Below are 22,241 nucleotides of genomic sequence, written 5' to 3' on the forward strand. Positions count from 1 at the left end.
CCCACACACACTGACTCTCACTGGGGTACAGGTCCCACATACACTGACTCTCACTGGGTTTACTGTGTTTCCATATTAATGCTCCAACTCAGGTTTTGCCCCAGTTCAAGTACTGTTTCCAATTAGGGGCTTAGGAAGGATTTGAAGGCTTTGGAGCAGGTTTACTAGATGTTTACTAGAATGGTCCAGGGATGAGGGATTGAAGCTATGTGAATATACTGGAGAGTCTGGGATTGTTCTCCTTCGAGCAGAGAAGGCTACGAAGAGATTTGATTGACGTGTTTAATATCACGATGGATATAGAGTAGATTAAGAGAAACTGTTTGCAATGGCTGAAGAGGCAATAACCAGAGGACACAGATTTAAGGTGATTTGCAAAAGAACCAGAGGCAACATGAGGAAAAACATGGTTTCAACAAGTGGTTCGGATTTGGAATGAACTGCCTTATTGGGTGATGGATACAGATTCACTAGGAGCCTTCATTAGGGAATTGGATAAATACTTGCGGTAAAATAAGCAGAGAACAGGAGAGTGGGCCTAAATGTATCGCTTTTCAAAAAAGGAAGCACAGGCTTGATGGGCTGAATGGTCTCTTTCTCTGCAGTACTTTTCTATGATTAACATTTGCTTATTAAAATCCACCTGCCATGCTTCTGCCCATGTCATTACCCTGTCTGTCATCCTGAAGCCTATCACTATCCTCATCACTATGTTGCCAAGATTATATTGCTGCTTCCTGCACCCAAGTCTAGCTTGTTTATAAAAATTAAAAAGATTAATTGACCCAAAATTGAACCTTGGGGAACACACTGCAAACCACCTCCTAGTCTAAAAAACATCCATCCACCACCAGCCTTTGCTTCCTGTCACTGAGCCAATTCTGTATCCAGAACCACCATTTTCTCCTTAATTCCACAGGCTTCTACCTTCTTAATAAACCTCCTGGGTGCCACCTTGTCAAATACATTACCAAAGTCTACATACACAACATCTACGACACCACCTTGATCAACCTTCTCTGTTACCTAATCAAAGAATTCAATCAAGTTAGTTAAACATGATTTGCCTTTAGCAAATCCATGCTGGTTCTCCTTGATTAACCCATGTCTTTCCAAATGAAAGTTTACTTTGTCCCTGGTAATGGTTTCCAAAAACTTCCTCACCATTGATGTTAGTCTGACTGGCCTGTAGTTTCCTGATTTTTCCTCTCCCCTTTCTTGAATAGTGGTATAACATTAGTGACCCTCCAGTCCTCTGGCACTAATCCAATGTGGATTGAAAGACTGTGATCAATGCCACTGCTGTTTCTATCTTTGCTTCTTTCAGAAACCTAGGATGCATTCCATCTGGACCAGGTAACTTACCAACATTCAGTAACGCTTATCTTTTTAGTACATCTTCTCCATCTATTACATTCATATCATCTGCTTCCTTTGTGAAGACGATGCAAAGTATTCATTTGATACTTTCACCACGTCCTCTGCTTCTACAGAAAGATTTCCCTTTGAGTCCTTTACAGGCCAAACATTTTCCCCAGCTAACAGTTTACTCTGTATGCATTTATACAATGTTTTAGGGTTCAATTTATTGTTGCCGACTAATCTTTTCTTGTAACCTCTCTTTGGCTCCTGTATAAACATTTTCAATTTCCTCCTGTACTTTCCATAATCTTCCCGATTATTAACTGAATCTCACTCCTGATATCACAATCCTCCTTTTTCTGTTTTATTTTCACTTATACTTCCTTTGCCATCCAGGGAGCATTAGCTTCGAATGTTCTACCTTCTCTCTTCAAAGGAATATGTCTAGTTTGCATCTGAACTCTCTCTTCCCTTGAATGCCCTCTGTTGCTCCTTCACTGCTTTACTCTGCAATTTCCTTTTCCAATCTACCTCTGCTAGGTCCTATCTTAAATTAATAAAACTAGCTCTTCCCCAGTTGAGCATCTTTACCTTCGATCTTTACCTTCGATATTTGCTGGTCTCTTTTTATAATTACTCTAAATTATGTTGTCACTGTTAGCTGGATGATTTCTCAGTGTATCAGACTTCACTTGCCCTACTTCATTTCCCAGAACCAGATCCAACCCTACCTCCTCTGTTGTTGGACTGGAGACGCAATGGAGTGACTCCACTGAGTAATAGAGCAACCAAACGGCAATTCCTCTACTGCAGCATCGGAATTGGATTCCATCTCCAGATCCTTCCCAATGGCAGAGTGAATGGAGCACATGAAAGTAGTCACTATGGTAAGTAGCAGGGGTCACCTGCACAGCATGGACACTGGGAAGCAGGAGATTCTGCTGTATTCCATGATGGGTCAATGACCTGGGGGTTAAAAGGCAGGAGGTTCTGCTGAGGGGGAATCAGGAGTTAGGGGCTAAGTTCAAAAGTAAGTGCTTAATGGTGATAAATCTCGGGATCACTGCCCGAGCCATGTGCTAACTGGCATCGGTATAGACAGATCATAAGGTGAATGTGTGGCTGAAAGACTGATGTGCAATGAAGCAGTTCCATTCCAGCGGACACTGGCACCAGTACTGGGACAGGAAGGAACTGTACCACTGGGCCACGCTTCACCTGAACTGGGTTACGTACTGGATCCTAGTGGAAAGGATAAATAGGATGGTAAAAATGAGTTTAGACCAGTAAATAGGAAGGATCAGTCAGAACCAATAGTAAAAATAAAAATGGAAAGTTCTGGAAATACTCAGCACTCATCAGATCAAAGGTCACAGAGCTGAACCATTAACTTTGTGCCTTTCTCCACAGACTTATTTCTAGCACTTTCTGTTTCTATTTCAGATTTCCAGCATCTACAGTATTTTGCTTTTATTCGAATAGTAAAAATTATAGTTTAAAGATAAAAAAGGGAAAAGAGTAGAGTTCAGGTAACAAATAGTGATGTAGTTACTCCAGGTGAAGTGAACAATGTTCCCTTTAAGTTGTGCGGCTATGCACAAAACCACCCCTTTAAGTTACCACACGTGTTTTAGATTCCCCGACCAGTGAAAGTAATCTCTCAGTGTCGACCCTATCCAGCCCCTTTAGAATCTGATATGTTTCAATGAGATCACCTCTCATTCTTCTAAACTCCAGAGAATATAGGCCCAATTTACTCAGCCTCTCATCATAGGACAACCCCCTCATCCCAGAGACCAATTTAGTAAATCTTCACTGCACTGCCTCCAGTGCAAGTATATCCTTTCTTAAATGTGGAGACCAAAACGGCACACAGTATTCCAGGTACAGTCTCACCAAAAGCCTACACAATTGTAGCCATACGTCTTTATTCCTGTCCTCCAATCACCTTGCAGTAAAGGCCAACATGCCATTTGCCTTCCTAGAAGTGGGTGGATGTGTGGATTTGAAGAATCTCAAACCTAATTATCTCCCCTTCCCCCAACATACTCATTTGTGGGGTTAGAATTCACCCCTAAGATTGTAGATTTTGGCAAGGCTAACTAACAGGATGAGAGAGACAACAGAAAATTGGTAAAACTTATTCATTGGTAAAACTACAGATTAACAGTTGGAGGTGTTCAAAAAAGTATTTAACTTAATACAGGGCCAATATATACTCCAAAGGGCAAGAGGTCGACTTACCAAATAAAACAACCATGGTTGGCAAAAGAGGTGTGAGATAACATAAAACTGAAGGAAAGAGCATGGAATAGTGCAAAGAATCATGTAGATCCAGAGGACTGGGAGTGCTTTTAAGAACAGCAAAGGAAAACAAAAAAGAAAATGAGAGCTAAGAAACTTGAGAGGGATATCAAGATTAACATAAAAAGGTTTTACAATTACATTGGAACTAAAAGAGCAGTCAAGGCTAATGTGGGCCTTTTAAAAACAGATAGAGGTAATATTGCAAATGAAAATAAGGAAATGGCAGATTTGTTGAATAATTACTTTGTGTTCGTCTTTACAGCAGAGGAAGAGAATAATATACCTGATATTCCAAGGAAACTAATAATGAATTGAGGACTAAAGTTAACTTAAACAGTAAAGAAAAATAACAGCACTAAAGACTGAGAAATCCCCAGGAGCTGATAGTTTCCACCTTAGGGTTTAAAAGGAAGTCGGTGAGGAAATTGTAGATGCTTTAGCCATACTCACCCAGAGCTCTTGCAATTCAGGAATTGCCCTTTTAGATTGGAAAATTGCAAATGTTTAAGAATAATGTGGGAAAGAAACAGAGAAATTGCAGATCTGTCAAGTCGAACTTCCATTGTGGGGATGTTATTGAAATAGGATTAAGGATAGAGTGACTAAGCACTTGGAGAAATGTCAGCTGATTAGAGGGCGTCAACATGGAGTTATAAAGGCTGGTTCATGTATAATGAACCTGACTGAATTTTTTGAGGGTGTAACAAAAATCATTGACGGGGGAATATTTATGGATGTTGTTCATTTAGACTTCCAGAAGGTATTCAATAAGGCTCTACAGAAGAAACTGTTCGCTGAACTTAAAGCTTATGGAATTGAACATAAGAAAAATATCAGAACTAGGAGTAGGAGCAGGCCATTTGAAGGTAAATTATTGACCTGGTTAGGAGATTAGTTAGATGGCAGAAGACAGAGATGAGAGATAATGGTTACATACTTGAATTGGAAGGAAGTGACTAGTGCTGTACCACAAGCATCTATGCTGGGTCCTCAACTATTCACTATAATTATTAATGACTTGATATAATAGAAAGCCATATATCCAAGTTTTCTGATGATACAAGGATTGAAGGCATAGTAAGCAATGTAGACAGGAGCATAAAAAGAAACGTTGATAGATTAAGTGAGTGAAGAACATAGGAGCAGGAGTAGACCATTCAGCCTGCCCCACCATTCAATACCATCATGGTTGATCATCCACTTCAATGCCTTTTTCCCACACTATCCTTATATCCCTTTATGTCATTGGTATTTAGAAATCTGTCAATCTCTGCTTTAAACATACTCAATGACTGAGCTTCCACAGCCCTCTGGGGTAGAGAATTCCAAAGATTCACAACCCTCTGAGTAAAGAAATTTCTCCTCATCTCTGTCCTAAGTGGCTTCCCCCTTATTGTGAAATTGTGTCCCTTGGTTCTAGACTCCCCAACCAGGGGAAATATCTTACCTACATCTACCCTGTCTATATCTTTAAGTATTTTGTAGGTTTCAATGAGATCACCTCTCATTCTTCAAAACTCTAGAGAACACAGGCCCAGTTTTCCAAATCTCTCTTGATAGGACAATCCCGCCATCCCGGGAACAAGTCTGGTGAATCTTCATTGCACTCCCTCTATGGCAATAATATCCTCCCTAAGGTAAGGGGACCAAAACTGCACACAGTACTCCCTGTGATCTAACCAAGGTTCTATACAATTGAAGCAAGACATCACTACTCCTATACTCAAATCCTCGCGATAAAGGCTAACATACCATTAGCCTTCCTAATTGTTTGCTGCACCTGCATGTTAGCTTTCAGTGACTTATTGACGAGGACACCCAGGTTCCTTTGTACATCTACACTTTCTAATTTCTTAACATTTAAGAAATATTCTGCACATCTATTCCTCTTACCAAAATGGACAACCTCACATTTTTCCACATTATATTCTATCTGCCATGTTCTTGCCCACTCACTAAGTCTGTCCAAATCCCCTTGAAGCCGCTTTGCATCTTCTTCACAACACACATTCCCACCTAGTTTTGTGTCATCTGCAAACCTGGAAATATTACATTTGGTCCCCACATCCAAATCATTGATATATATTGTGAACAGCTGGGGCCCAAGCACTGATCCTTGCGGTACCCCACTAGTCACAGCTTGCCAACACGAGAATGATCCGTTTATTCCTATTGTCTGTTTTCTGCCTGTTAACCAATCCTTAATCCATGCCAGTATATTACCTCCTATCCCATGTGATTTAATTTTTCTAACCAACCTCCTGTGAGGGACTTTATCAAAAGCCTTCTGAAAATCCAAGTATTCCATGTCCACTGACTCCCCTTTATCAATTCTGTGAGTAACATCCTCAAAAAACTCCAACATGTTTGTCAAACATGATTTCCCATTCATAAATCCATGTTGACTCTGCCCAATCAGATCATTATTATCCAAGTGTCCATTTATCACATCCTTTAGAATAGATTCTAGCATTTTCCCAATGACTGATGTAACGCTAACAGGTCTGTGGGCAAAACTGTGGAGGATGGATTTCCATACAGGCAAGAGTGAAGTTATCCTCTATGGACCAAAAAGGACAGATTGAGTATTTTTTTAAATGTTGAAAAGCGAGGAACAGTGGCGGTCCAAAGAGATTGGGGGTTCATGTACAGATTGCTAAAACGTGGTGGTCAGGTTCAAAAAATAATCCAAAAGACGAATGGAAGAGAGGGTTAGAAAATAAATAGGAGGCAGTTTGGCTACAGCTATACAGGGCATTAGTAAGACCACATCCGGAGAACCGTGTACAGATTTGGGCAACGCACCTTAGAATATTGGCCTTGGAAGGAGGGCTTTGCAGATTTGCCAGGATGTTACCAGGGCTCCAAGGGTTAGTTTATGAGAGATTACATAAACTAGGTTTGTATTCCTTGCAATTAAAAAAAAAAATTGTTCATGGGATGTGGGTGTCACTGGCTAAGCCAGCATTTATTGCCCATCCCTAATTGCCCTTGAGAAGGTGGTGGTGAGCTGCCTTCTTGAACCGCTGCAGTCCATGTGGGGTAGGTACACCCACAGTGCTGTTAGGAAGTTCCAGGATTTTGACCCAGTGACAGTGAACAGACGGTGGTACATTTTGATAAAAGCAAAATTCTGTAGATGTTGGAAATCTGAAATAAAAACAGAAAATGCTGGAAATACTCAGCAAGTCTGGCAGCATCTGTGGAGAGAGAAACAGAGTTAACGTCTCAGGTCTGTGACCTTTCATCAGAGGTATATATAGACTTTGCGGGATCAACTGGGCTGGGTGTGCCTTTGTTGTGTCAGGTGCTTAGGCTGACACTGGATGGTCCATTCGGTTTTATTCTTTTTGTAGCAATTTGATAGAACTGAGTAGCTTGCTAGGCCATTTCGGAGGGCAGTTAAGAGTCAACCACATTGCTGTGGGTCTGGAGTCACATGTAGGCCAGACCAGGTAAGAACAGCAGATTTCCTTCCCTAAAGGACATTAGTGAACCAGATGGGTTTTTACAACAATTTGGTAATGTCACTAATGGGGACCATGAAACTAACATTTTATTCCAGATTTATTTAATTCACTGAATTTATTTCTCAGCTGCTAAGCTGAGATTTGAACTCAGTTTCCAAATCACTAGTCCAGTAACATAACCACTACGCTACCATTATCACAATATGGGACATCGAGTGGCAATTTGATTTAGGGTTTTCAGGATTTTGAAAAGAACAACTATGAGAGAATTAGGATAGAGGGAAACTTTTTCTGCTGGTGGGAGACTCTAGGACTAGGGGACATAACCTCAAAATCAGAGGCAGGGCATTCAGGGGATAAGTTAGAAACATAGAACATTTATGGCACAGGAGGAGCTTGTTTGACCGATCATATCTGTGCCAGCCGAAAAAGAGCCATGAAGCCTAATCCCACTTTCCAGCTCTTGGTCTGTAGCCCTGTAGGTTCCGGTACTTCAAATGCATTCCAAGTATTTTTAAAATGTTTCTGTCTCTACCACCCTTTCAGGCAGTGGGTTCCAGATCCTCACCACCCTCTGGGTGAAAAGAAATTCTCCTCAACTCCCCTCGAATCCTTCCATCAATTACTTTAAATCTATGCCCCCGGTCATTGACCTCTCTGTTAAGGGAAATCCACTCTATCTAGGCCCTTCATAATTTTATTCACCTCAATTAAATATCCCCTCAGCCTTCTCTGTTACAAAGAAAACAACCCCAGCCTATTCTTGCTATAGAGGGAGTGCAGCGAAGGTTTACCAGACTGATTCTTGGGATGGTGGGACTTACGTATGAGGAGAGATTGAGTCGGTTAGGATCAGAAGAGTGAGGGGGGATCTCATAGAAACCTATAAAATTCTAACAGGACTTGACAGGGTAGATGCAGGAAGGATGTTCCCAATGGTGGGGAGTCCAGAACCAGGGGTCATAGTCTAAGGATACTGGGTAAACTTTTCAGGACTGAGATGAGAAGAAATTTCTTCACCCAGAGAGTGGTGAACCTGTGGAATTCGCTACCACAGAAAGCAGTTGAGGCCAAAACATTGTATGTTTTCAAGAAGGAGTTAGATATAGCTCTTGGGTCTAAAGGGATCAAAGGGTATGGGGAGAAAGCGCCATCCTCATAAATCTCCTCTGTACCCTCTCTAGTGTGATCATATCCTTCCTGTAATACAGTGACCGGAGCTGTACACAGTACTCTAGCTGTGTCTTACCTAGTGTTTTATACAATTTGGGCATAACCTCCCTATTCTTATTCTCGGCTTTGACCAATAAAGGGAAGTATCCCATTGCCTTCTTAACCATCTTATTTACCTGTCCTGCTATCTTCAGGGATCTGTGGACATTCACTCCAAAGTCCCTTTGTTCCTCCACACCTTTCATTTATCATGCATTTCTTTGCCTTGCTTGACCTCCCCAAATGCATCACCTCACACCTCTTTGGATTGAATTCCATTTGCCACTTTTCTGGCCGTCTGACCAGTCCATTGATATCACTATCTACCACATGGTTAATTTTCGTTTCATCTGCAAACTTCTTATTCATGTCCCCTATGTTTAAGTCTAAATCATTGATATATACTATGAACAGCAGGGGACCCTATACTGAGCCCTGCGGAGCCCCACTGGAAACAGCTTTCCAGTCACAAAAACATCCGAAGACAATAACCCTTTGTTTCCTGCCAATTTCCCACTTTCCCTTGGATCCCATGAGCTTTTAGCTTTCTAACCAGTCTGTCATGTGGGACCTTGTCATAATCCATGCAGACAACATCAAACCTGCTACCCTCATTGACCCTTATTGTTACCTCCTCAAAAACATTAGGAAGCACTTCTTCACAGAAAGGATGGTTGAAGTGTGGGACTCTCTCCCACAAACAAAGTAGATGTTAGCTCAATCGGAGATCAATAAATGTTTGCTAGACAAGCAGCGCACCAAGGCTCCTTAGACAGCACCTTCCAAACCCACGACCTCTACCGCCCAGAAGGACAAGGGCAGCAGATGCATGGGAACACCACCACCTGCAAGTTCCCCTCCAAGTCACACACCATCCTGACTTGGAATTATATCACCGTTCCTTCATTGTCGCTGGGTGAAAATCCTGGAACTCCCTTCCTAACAGCACTGTGGGTGTCCCTACCCCACATGGACTGCAGTGGTTCAAGAAGGCAGCTCACCACCACCTTCTCAAGGGCAATTAGAGATAGGCAATAAATGCTGGCATAGCCAGTGACACTCACATCCTGTGAAAGAATAAAAAAATGGATATGAAACCAAGGTGGGTTTCTGGTGTTAGGATACAGCTCAGCCATGATCCCATTGAATGGAGGAAGAGGCTTGAGGGGCTGAATGGCCTCCTCTTCTTGCTGAAATATGGCAGAAAGAATTCAATGCGAGAAAACATGAGGTTTCCACTATGGGTTTGTGAAAGAAAAATTGGAATATTTTCTTAATGTGGAACAGCTAAAGGTTTTAGGAGTCCGTTACGTAAATTATTGAAAGCTTGTGCACACATACAGAAAGTGATTGAAGAGGTTAATGGCATGTTGGGCTGGAATACAAAGCGGAGGAAGTTATGTTACACTTGTATGGAGTCTAAACAATTCCGACCCCATCTGGAGCACTGTTTTCAGTTCTGGGCACCCTACTTCAGAAAGGGGTGCAGCCAGATTCCTCAGAGTGATACCAGGGTTTAGAGGATTAAATTAAGAGGACCTGTGACAGATGCAATTTAATGGGATTAGCATCCTTGATAGTTGATAAATCACCAGGACCAGATGAAATGTACCCTAGGCTGATAAAAGAAACAAGAGAGGAAATAGCAGAGGGTCTGACCATCATTTGCCAGTCCTCACTGGATACAGGTGTGATGCTGGAGGATTGGAGAATTGCTAACATTGTACCTCTGTTTAAAAAGGGAGTGAAGGATAGACCGAATAATTACAGGCCAGTCAGTCTAACCTCTGTAGTGGGCAAATTATTGGAATCTATTCTGAGAGACAGGATAAACAGTCACTTAGAAAGGCACAGGTTAATCAAGGATAGTCAGCATGGATTTGTTAAGGGAAGATCTTGTTTGACCAACTTGATCGAATTATTTGAAGAAGTAACAAGGAAGATAGATAAGGGTAGTGCAGTGGATGTTGTCTACATGGATTTTAGCAAGGCTTTTGACAAGGTTCCACATGGCAGACTGGTTAAAAAGATAAAATCCCATGGGATCCAGGGAAATGCAGCAAGGTGAATACAAAATTAGCTCAGTGGCAGGAAACAAAGGGTAATTGTTGACGGTGTTTTAGCGACTGGAGGGTTGTATCCAGTGACATTCCGCAGGGCTCAGTACTGGGTCCCTTGCTTTTTGTGGTTATATATTAACGATTTGGACATAAATGTAGGGGGCATGATCAAGAAGTTTGCAGATGACGCAAAGATTGACCATGTGGTAGATAGCGAGGAGGATAGCTGTCGGCTGCAGGAAGATATTGATGGTCTGGTCAGATGGGCAGAAAAGTGGCAAATGGAATTCAACCTGGAGAAGTGTGAGGTGATGTATTTGGGGAGGTCAAACAAGGCAAAGGAATACACGATTAATGGGAAAATACTGAGAAGTGTAGAGGAAGTGAGGGACCTTGGAGTGAATGTCCACAGATCCCTGAAGGTAGCAGGACAGGTCGATAAGGTGGTTAAGAAGGCAAATGGAATCTTTCCTTTATTAGCCGAGGTATAGAATACAAGAGCAGGGAGGTTATGCTAGAACTGTATAACTCATTGGTTAGGCCACAACTTGAGTACTGTGTGCAGTTCTGGTCACCTCATTACAGAAAGGATGTAATTGCACTAGAGAGGGTACAGAGGAGATTTATGAGGATGTTGCCAAGACTGGAAAATGCAGCTGTGAGGAAAGATTGGATAGGCTGGGGTTGTTCTCCTTGGAACAGAGAAGGCTGAGGGGAGATCTGATTGAAATGTACAAAATTTTAAGGGTCCTGGATACAGTGGAGGTGAAGGGTCTATTCACCTTAGCAGAGAGGTCAGTGACAAGGAGGCATAGATTTAAAGTGATTGGTAGAAAAATTAGAGGGGAGATGAAGAAAAACTTTTTCACCCAGAGGGTGGTGGGGGTCTGGAACTCACTGCCTGAAAGAGTAGTTGAAGCAGAGATCCTCAACTCATTAAAATGGAGTCTGGATATGCACCTCAAGTGCTGTAAACTGCAGGGCTATGGACCAAATGCTGGAAGGTGGGATTAGAATGGATGGATCGTTTTTTGGCCGGCACAGACACGATGGGCCAAGTGGCCTCTTTCTGTGCCTTAAACTTTCTATGATTCTTTTCTATGTGGCTAAGTGTGAATTGATGTACTTCAGGAGAACTAACATGGAGAGGCAGGATTTCCATCTTAAGGGTGGGGGGGTGGGTACAAGAGCAGAGAGATCTGGGCGTGCATATTCACAAATCCTTGAAGATGGAGTTGAGAAGGTGGTTGAGATAGCTTATGGGATGCTTGACTTTGTAAATAGAGGGCAGTAAATGCAAAAACAAGGAAGTCATGATAAATCTTTAAAATATCTGGTTAGTCTTCATAGATTCATTACAGCATAGAAGGAGGACATTCAGCCCATCGAGTCCATGCTGCTCTCCACGAAGCAATCCAATCAGTCCCACACCCTCACTCGATCCCTCTAACCCTGCAGGTTTATTTCCCTCAAGTGCCATCTAATTTCCTTTTGAACTTATTGATTGTCTCCACTTCCCCCATCCTCGTGGGCAGTGAGTTCCAGGTCATTACCACTCACTGTATAAAAATGTTCTTCCTCACAATCCCTCTGTATCTCTTACCCAAAACCTCCAATCTGTGTCCCCTAGTCCTTGTATCACTAGTTAATGGGAACAGTTTTTCCTTGTCTAACTTATCTAGGCCTGTCATAATCTTGGACACCTTTATCAAATCTCCCCTCAGTCTCCTTTGCTCCAGGGAGAACAAACCCAGCTTTTCCTTGTAACTAAAATCCCCCATCCCTGGAACCATTCTGGTAAATCTCCTCTGCACCCTCTCAAGGGCCCTCACATCCTTCCTGAAGTGTGGTGACCAGAACTGGATACAATACTCCAGTTGGGGCCTAACCAGAACTTTATAAAGGTTCATAACTTCCCTGCTTTTATACTCTATGCCTCTATTTATGAAATCCAAGATCCCATATGTTTACTGACCACTCTCTTAATATGTCCTGCCACCTGCAAAGATCAATGCACAACTTCACAGCTTTAGGACTTCATGGACTCTAGGAAGATCCTGGAGAGGGTGCAGATGAGGTTATTCAGGATGATGCCAGGGATGAGGGAGTTTAGTTATGTGGAGAAATCAGAGAAGCTGGGATTCGGAGAATCTGATCACAGAAGACGACCATTTGGCCCATCATTCCTGTGCTAGCTCTTTGAAAGAGCTTTTCAATTTAAGCGCCATATAGAAACAGAGAAAATAGGAGCAGGAGTAGGTCATTCGGCCCTTCGAGCCTGCTCCGCCATTCATTATGATCATGGCTGATCATCCAACTCCCTGTTCCCACTTTCTCCCCGTATCCCCTGATCCCTTTAGCCCTAAGAACTATATCTAACTCTTTCTTGAATATATTTAACTGTTTTCCGTGGTAGAGAATTCCACAGGTTCATCACTCTCTGGGTGAAGAAATCTCTCCTCATCTCAGTCCTAAATGGTTTACCCCTTATCCTTAGACTGTGACGCCTGGTCCTGGACTCCCCCGCCATCGGGAACATCCTTCCTGCATCTAGTTTGTCCAGTCCTGTTAGAATTTTGTAGGTTTCTATGAGATCCCCTCTCATTCTTCTAAACTCTAGTAAATACAAGCCTAATCGACCCAATCTCTCTTCATACGTCAGTCCTGCCATCCCAGGAATCAGTCTGGTAAACCTTCGCTGCACTCCCTCTATAGCAAGAACATCCTTCCTCAGATAAGGAGACCAAAACTGCACACAATATTCCAGGTGTGGCCTCACCAAGGCCTTGTATAATTGCAGCAAGACATCCCTGCTCCTGTACTCGAATCCTCTCGCTATGAAGGCCAACATACCATTTGCCTTCTTAACTGCCTGCTACACCTGCATGCTTACTTTCAGCGACTGGTGCATAAGGACACCCAGGTCTCGCTGCACCTCCCCCTTTCCCAATCTATCGCCGTTCAGATAATAATCTGCCTTTCTGTTTTTGGTACCAAAGTGGATAACCTCACATTTATCCACATTATACTGCATCAGCCAGGCATTAGCCCACTCACTCAACTTGTCCAAATCACCCTGAAGCCTCTCTGCATCCTCCTCACAATTCATCCTCCCACCCAGTTTTGTGTCATCTGCAAATTTGGAGATATTACATTTAGTTCCCTCATCTAAATCATTAATATATATTGTGAATAGCTGGGGTCCTAGCACTGATCCCTGCGGTACCCCACTAGACACTGCCTGCCACCTGGAAAAAGACCTGTTTATTTCTAATCTCTGTTTCTTTCCATGCCAGTATATTACCCCCAATCCCATGTGCTTTAATTTTGCACACTAACCTCTTATGTGGAACCTTATCAAAAGCCTTCTGAAAATCCAAATACACCACATCCACTGGTTCTCCCTTATCTATTCTACTAGTTACATCCTCAAAAAACTCCATTAGATTTGTCAAGCATGATTTCTTTTTCATAAATCCATGTTGACTTTGTCCAATCCTGTCATTGTTTTCCAAGTGCTCTGCTATAATTTCCTGTTTTCTCTCTACCTCCTTTTTTAAATAGTGGGGTTACATTAGCTGCCCTCCAATCCGTTGGAACTGTTCCAGAGTCTATAGAATTTTGAAAATTGACCAGCACTGCATCGACTATTTCCAGGGCCTTAAGTACTCAAGTACTCTGGGATGTAGATTATCAGGCCCTTGGGCTTTATCGGCCTTCAATCCCTAGCTTTCCCCCTATAACCCTGCAAATTAGTCCCCTTCAGATATATGTCCAATTGCTTTTTAATCTGATTCCACCCCACTTTCAAATCGTGCCTTCCAGATTTTAACAATCTTCCATGGAAGAAATTTCTGCTCATTTCCTCACTCGTTCTTTTGCCAAGCGTTTGAAAACTATGTTACCAAGCCTCTTGCCAAAGGAAATTATTTCTTCCCACTTGCTCTACCAAAATCCCATATAATTTTGTATAACGGACACCTGAAGGGAGTGGCAGACTGGAATCTAATTTAGGTGTTTGAAGGGACAATTGTGCAGGAAAAAGTGGAGAGTGGAGCTAATTGGATAGCTCTTTCAAAGCGCTGGCACAGGCAGGATGGGCTGAATGGCCTCCTCTGTGCTGTAAGATTCTATAGATTACATAAACTGCGGTTGTAGTTTCTTGAGTTGAAAAGGTTGAGGTGTGATCTGATTGAGATGTTAAAAGGATTTGATAAGGTAGATACATAGAAACTGGAACTCTCTCCCAAAAAAGCCAGGTGAGGGGTGGGTGGGGTTAATTGGAATTGTCAAGACTGCAATTAATAGACTTTTGTTAGATTAGGTGTGGCTATTAAGGGAGCCAATGCAGGTAAATGGAGATAAAATACAGAGCAGACATGACCTAACTGAATGGTGGAGAAGGTTCCAGGGGTTGTTTAGTTTAGTTTAGTTTAGAGATACAGCACTGAAACAGGCCCTTCGGCCCACCGAGTCTGTGCCGACCATCAACCACCCATTTATACTAATCCTACACTAATCCCATATTCCTATCACATCCCACCTGTCCCTATATATTTCCCTACCACCTACCTATACTAGGGGCAATTTATGGGCCTCTTCCAGTTCCCATGTCTCTACACTGCACAGTTTGGCCTCCCAATGAGGAATAGCCTGCCTCAGGACAATGAGGATAATCCAAGAACTGAACGTCCAGGGAAGGTGAATGAGGAAAAGAAGCTGAACACAGAGGGAATGTATGTCTGGACAGGCAATACTGGAGTGTACTCTGTTATCATGAACAGCTTCCTCTGATGGTCACATCCAGCCACTGACCAGCTTCGACTTTGCAGTGAAAGGCCACACCTGGTGTGTCTGAAGAGGCCACATATTCGCTCCACTCAAACTGAACTGCGATAGTTCAGCCCCCTCCAGAAATTATCACCTTTCCATAGCTTTAATGAACAACTACTGCCCACACGACAGAGAATTAAAAAGATTAACAACCATACTTCCCTGGGGAGAATATGAAATGAATATAATAGAAATGAATACAGAATGCTTTCCTTTATTGGCTGAGGTATAGAATACAAAAGCAGGGATGTAATGCTGGGACTGTATAAAACGCTGCATGGGCCACAGCTGGAGTATTGCGTACAGTTCTGGTCACCACATTACAGGAAGGACATAATTGCTCTGGAGACAGTACAGAGGAGATTTACAAGAATGTTGTCAGAGCTTGAAAGTTGCATCTATGAGGAAAGATTGGATCGGCGTGGGTTGTTTTCCTTGGAGCGGAGGAGGCTGAGGGTTGACTTGATTGAGGTGTACAAAATTATGAGGCGCCTAGATCGAGTAGACAGTAAGGACCTGTTTCCCCAAGTGGAGAGGTCAATTACCAGGGGGCACAGATTTAAGATGATTGGTGGAAGGATTAGAGGGGACAAGAGGGAAAACGTTTTCACCCAGAGGGTGGTGGGTGTCTGGAATTCACTGCCCGGATCAGTGGTAGAGGCAGAAACCCTCAACTCATTTAAAAGGAACCTGGACATGCACCTGAAGTGCTGTAACCTGCAAGGCTACAGACCAGGTGCTGGGAGGTGGGATTAGATTGGGCGGCTAGTTTTTAAATCACACAGCGCAGAAACGATGGGCTGAATGGCCTTTTACCATGACCTAACTTTTCTATGGTTTTATGGGAGGTATTGGCCTCAAACTGTAAGTTAAGGCTGAAAATAAAGTGGTCCCTGAAAGAGAAACAATTACGGTGACAGGCTGCCCTGGAGAAGGACAGGTATAAGAGATCTGGACCATGGTCAGGAGATTCTCAACGTGTTGCGATGCTGTAGGATCAGGAGAGGGCGCAGCCCGGTGGAGGGGAGATAAAAGAACATTTTGACTTGAATATATTGAAGTGAAAAGGTTTTAGAGTTATATTAGGAGAAAAGATGGGTGGTGTGGGGCCGAAATTACTATGTTCAAACTGTAGTCCAGCAAGCTGGAGAAATTGTAATCAAATGAAGAGGTTAAATGATGAATAGAAACAAGAGGAAAGCACAGGTACACTGACAGCTACTATCTCACTGACAGCTATTATCTCACTGACAGCTATTATCTCACTGACAGCTACTGTCTCACTGACAGCTACTGTCTCACTGACAGCTACTGTCTCACTGACAGCTACTATCTCACTGACAGCTACTATCCCACTGACAGCTACTATCCCACTGACAGCTACTATCTCACTGACAGCTACTGTCTCACTGACAGCTACTGTCTCACTGACAGCTACTATCCCACTGACAGCTACTATCCCACTGACAGCTACTATCCCACTGACAGCTACTATCTCACTGACAGCTACTGTCTCACTGACAGCTATTATCTCACTGACAGCTACTATCCCACTGACAGCTACTATCCCACTGACAGCTACTGTCTCACTGACAGCTACTATCTCACTGACAGCTACTGTCCCACTGACAGCTACTGTCCCACTGACAGCTACTGTCCCACTGACAGCTACTGTCTCACTGACAGCTACTGTCTCACTGACAGCTACTATCTCACTGACAGCTACTATCTCACTGACAGCTACTATCCCAGTGACAGCTACTATCCCACTGACAGCTACTGTCTCACTGACAGCTACTATCTCACTGACAGCTACTATCTCACTGACAGCTACTATCCCAGTGACAGCTACTGTCTCACTGACAGCTACTATCCCACTGACAGCTACTATCCCACTGACAGCTACTATCTCACTGACAGCTACTATCCCAGTGACAGCTACTATCCCAGTGACAGCTACTATCCCAGTGACAGCTACTGTCTCACTGACAGCTACTATCCCAGTGACAGCTACTATCCCACTGACAGCTACTGTCTCACTGACAGCTACTATCTCACTGACAGCTACTATCTCACTGACAGCTACTATCCCAGTGACAGCTACTGTCTCACTGACAGCTACTATCCCACTGACAGCTACTATCCCACTGACAGCTACTATCCCACTGACAGCTACTATCCCACTGACAGCTACTATCCCACTGACAGCTACTGTCTCACTGACAGCTACTATCTCACTGACAGCTACTATCTCACTGACAGCTACTATCCCACTGACAGCTACTGTCTCACTGACAGCTACTGTCTCACTGACAGCTACTGTCTCACTGACAGCTACTGTCTCACTGACAGCTACTGTCCCACTGACAGCTACTGTCTCACTGACAGCTACTGTCTCACTGACAGCTACTATCCCACTGACAGCTACTATCTCACTGACAGCTACTATCTCACTGACAGCTACTATCTCACTGACAGCTACTATCTCACTGACAGCTACTATCCCAGTGACAGCTACTGTCTCACTGACAGCTACTATCCCACTGACAGCTACTATCCCACTGACAGCTACTATCCCACTGACAGCTACTGTCTCACTGACAGCTACTGTCTCACTGACAGCTACTATCTCACTGACAGCTACTATCTCACTGACAGCTACTATCCCACTGACAGCTACTGTCTCACTGACAGCTACTGTCTCACTGACAGCTACTGTCTCACTGACAGCTACTATCTCACTGACAGCTACTATCCCACTGACAGCTACTGTCTCACTGACAGCTACTGTCTCACTGACAGCTACTGTCTCACTGACAGCTACTATCTCACTGACAGCTACTATCCCACTGACAGCTACTGTCTCACTGACAGCTACTGTCTCACTGACAGCTACTGTCTCACTGACAGCTACTGTCTCACTGACAGCTACTATCTCACTGACAGCTACTATCCCACTGACAGCTACTGTCTCACTGACAGCTACTGTCTCACTGACAGCTACTATCTCACTGACAGCTACTATCCCACTGACAGCTACTATCCCACTGACAGCTACTATCCCACTGACAGCTACTGTCTCACTGACAGCTACTGTCTCACTGACAGCTACTGTCTCACTGACAGCTACTGTCTCACTGACAGCTACTATCCCACTGACAGCTAATGTCTCACTGACAGCTACTGTCTCACTGACAGCTACTGTCTCACTGACAGCTACTGTCTCACTGACAGCTACTATCCCACTGACAGCTAATGTCTCACTGACAGCTAATGTCTCACTGACAGCTACTGTCTCACTGACAGCTACTGTCTCACTGACAGCTACTGTCTCACTGACAGCTACTGTCTCACTGACAGCTACTGTCTCACTGACAGCTACTATCTCACTGACAGCTACTATCTCACTGACAGCTACTGTCTCACTGACAGCTACTATCCCACTGACAGCTACTGTCTCACTGACAGCTACTGTCTCACTGACAGCTACTATCCCACTGACAGCTACTGTCTCACTGACAGCTACTGTCTCACTGACAGCTACTGTCTCACTGACAGCTACTGTCCCACTGACAGCTACTGTCTCACTGACAGCTACTATCCCACTGACAGCTACTGTCCCACTGACAGCTACTGTCTCACTGACAGCTACTGTCTCACTGACAGCTACTGTCTCACTGACAGCTACTGTCTCACTGACAGCTACTGTCTCACTGACAGCTACTATCCCACTGACAGCTACTATCCCACTGACAGCTACTATCCCACTGACAGCTACTATCCCACTGACAGCTACTATCCCACTGACAGCTACTATCCCACTGACAGCTACTATCTCACTGACAGCTACTATCTCACTGACAGCTACTATCTCACTGACAGCTACTATCTCGTCCGATGAAGGAAAGCATGCCGTATGCCTTCTTGACCACTCTATTGACCTGCGTTGCCACCTTCAGGGAACAATGGACCTGAACACCCAAATCTCTCTGTTCATCAATTTTCCCCAGGACTTTTCCATTCACTGTATAGTTCACTCTTGAATTGGATCTTCCAAAATGCATCACCTCGCATTTTCCCTGATTGAACTCCATCTGCCATTTCTCTGCCCAACTCTCCAGTCTATCTATATTCTGCTGTATTCTCTGACAGTCCCCTTCACTATCTGCTACTCCACCAATCTTAGTGTCGTCTGCAAACTTGCTAATCAGACCACCTATACTTTCCTCCAAATCATTTATGTATATCACAAACAACAGTGGTCCCAGCACGGATCCCTGTGGAACACCACTGGTCACACGTCTCCATTTTGAGAAACTCCCTTCTACTGCTACTCTCTGTCTCCTGTTGCCCAGCCAGTTCTTTATCCATCCAGCTAGTACACCTTGGACCCCATGCGCCTTCACTATCTCCATCAGCCTACCATGGGGAACCTTATCAAACGCCTTACTGAAGTCCATGTATATGACATCTACAGCCCTTCCCTCATCAATCAACTTTGTCACTTCCTCAAAGAATTCTATTAAGTTGGTAAGACATGACCTTCCCTGCACAAAACCATGTTGCCTATTACTGATAAGCCCATTTTCTTCCAGATGGGAATAGATCCTATCCCTCAGTATCTTCTCCAGCAGCTTCCTTACCACTGACGTCAGGCTCACCGGTCTATAATTACCTGGATTTTCCCTGCTACCCTTCTTAAGCAAGGGGACAACATCAGCAATTCTCCAGTCCTCCGGGACCTCACCCGTGTTTAAGGATGTTGCAAAGATATCTGTTAAGGCCCCAACTATTTCCTCTCTCGCTTCCCACAGTAACCTGGGATAGATCCCATCCGGACCTGGGGACTTGTCCACCTTAATGCCTTTTAGAATACCCAACACTTCCTCCCTCCTTATGCCGACTTGACCTAGAGTAATCAAACATCTGTCCCTAACCTCAACATCCGTCATGTCCCTCTCCTCGGTGAATACCGATGCAAAGTACTCGTTTAGAATCTCACCCATTTTCTCTGACTCCACGCATAACTTTCCTCCTTTGTCCTTGAGTGGGTCAATCCTTTCTCTAGTTACCCTCTTGCTCCTTATATATGAATAAAAGGCTTTGGGATTTTCCTTAACCCTGTTTGCTAAAGATATTTCATGACCCCTTTTAGCCCTCTTAATTCCTCGTTTCAGATTGCGCCTACATTCCCGATATTCTTTCAAAGCTTCGTCTTTCATCAGCCGCCTAGACCTTATGTATGCTTCCTTTTTCCTCTTAGCTAGTCTCACAATTTCACCTGTCATCCATGGTTCCCTAATCTTGCCATCTCTATCCTTCATTTTCACAGGAACATGTCTCTCCTGCACGCTAATCAACCTCTCTTTAAAAGCCTCCCACATATCAAAAGTGGATTTACCTTCAAACAGCTGCTCCCAATCTACATTCTCCAGCTCCTGCCGAATTTTGGTATAGTTGGCCTTCCCCCAATTTAGCACTCTTCCTTTAGGACCACTCTCGTCTTTGTCCATGAGTATTCTAAAACTTACGGAATTGTGATCACTATTCCCAAAGTAGTCCCCTACTGAAACGTCAACCACCTGGCCGGGCTCATTCCCCAACACCAGGTCCAGTATGGCCCCTTCCCGAGTTGGACTATTTACATACTGCTCTAGAAAACCCTCCTGGATGCTCCTTACAAATTCTGCTCCATCTAGACCTCTAACATTAAGTGAATCCCAGTCAATGTTGGGAAAATTAAAATCTCCTATCACCACCACCCTGTTGCTCCTTCATCTTTCCATAATCTGTTTACATATTTGTACCTCTATCTCACGCTCGCTGTTGGGAGGCCTGTAGTACAGCCCCAACATTGTTACCGCACCCTTCCTATTTCTGAGTTCTGCCCATATTGCCTCACAGCTCGAGTCCTCCATAGTGCCTTCCTTCAGCACAGCTGTGATATCCTCTTTGACCAGTAATGCAACTCCTCCACCCCTTTTACCTCCCTCTCTATCCCGCCAGAAGCATCGGTATCCTGGGATATTTAGTAGCCAATCATGCCCTTCCCTCAACCAAGTCTCAGTAATAGCAATAACATCAATCTCCCAGGTACTAATCCAGGCCCTACGTTCATCTGCCTTACCTACTACACTTCTTGCATTAAAACAAATACACCTCAGACCACCAGTCCCTTTGCTTTCATCATCTGCTCCCTGCCTACTCTTTCCCTTAGTCACGCTGACTTCATTATCTAGTTCCTTACAGGCTTTAGTTACTCCATCCTTACCCTCCACTGACCTCATTTGGTTCCCATCCCCCTGCCACATTAGTTTAAACCCTCCCCAACAGCGTTAGCAAAAGCACCCCCAAGGACATTGGTTCCAGTCCGGTCCAGGTGTAGAACGTCCAATTTGTAATAGTCCCACCTCCCCCAGAACCGGTCCCAATGTCCCAAAAATCTGAACCCCTCCCTCCTGCACCATCTCTCAAGCCACGCATTCATCCTGACTATTCTTTCATTTCTACTCCGACTATCACGTGGCACTGGTAGCAATCCTGAGATTACTACCTCTGAGGTCCTACTTTTTAACTTGGCTCCTAACTCCCTAAATTCTGCTTGTAGGACCTCATCCCGTTTTTTACCTATATCATTGGTGCCTATGTGCACAACGACAACTGGCTGTTCACCCTCCCCCTTTAGAATGTTCTGCAGCCGATCTGAGACATCCCTGACCCGTGCACCTGGGAGGCAACATACCATTCGGGAGCCTCGTTTTCGACCACAGAACCGCCTATCTACTCCCCTTACAATCGAATCCCCTACGACTATAGCCCTTCCACTCTTTTTCCCGCCCTTCGGAACAGCAGAGCCAGCCACGGTGCCATGGACCTGGCTAATGCTGCCTTCCCCTGGTGAGCCATCTCCCTCAACAGTATCCAAAACGGTATACTTGTTTTGGAGGGAGATGACCGCAGGGGACTCCTGCGCTGCCTTCCTGCTCTTTCTCTGCCT

At 44.0% G+C, this 22,241-nt stretch overlaps 1 protein-coding gene across 1 annotated transcript in view; it reads left to right on the forward strand.

Annotated features, from left to right (window-relative positions):
* Positions 1–328: 328 nt before the first annotated feature.
* fgf9 (fibroblast growth factor 9) overlaps positions 329–22,241 on the forward strand; it is a 29,653-nt gene continuing 7,740 nt past the window's right edge. Inside the window, exons 1-3 of the mRNA XM_068040033.1 lie at positions 329–422; positions 920–1,047; positions 2,024–2,249. Of these exons, the coding sequence (XP_067896134.1) occupies positions 329–422; positions 920–1,047; positions 2,024–2,249 (448 nt within the window). The remainder of the gene's footprint in view (positions 423–919; positions 1,048–2,023; positions 2,250–22,241) is intronic.

Source organism: Heterodontus francisci, chromosome 10, assembly GCF_036365525.1.
Source record: "Heterodontus francisci isolate sHetFra1 chromosome 10, sHetFra1.hap1, whole genome shotgun sequence".
Taxonomy (NCBI): domain Eukaryota; kingdom Metazoa; phylum Chordata; class Chondrichthyes; order Heterodontiformes; family Heterodontidae; genus Heterodontus; species Heterodontus francisci.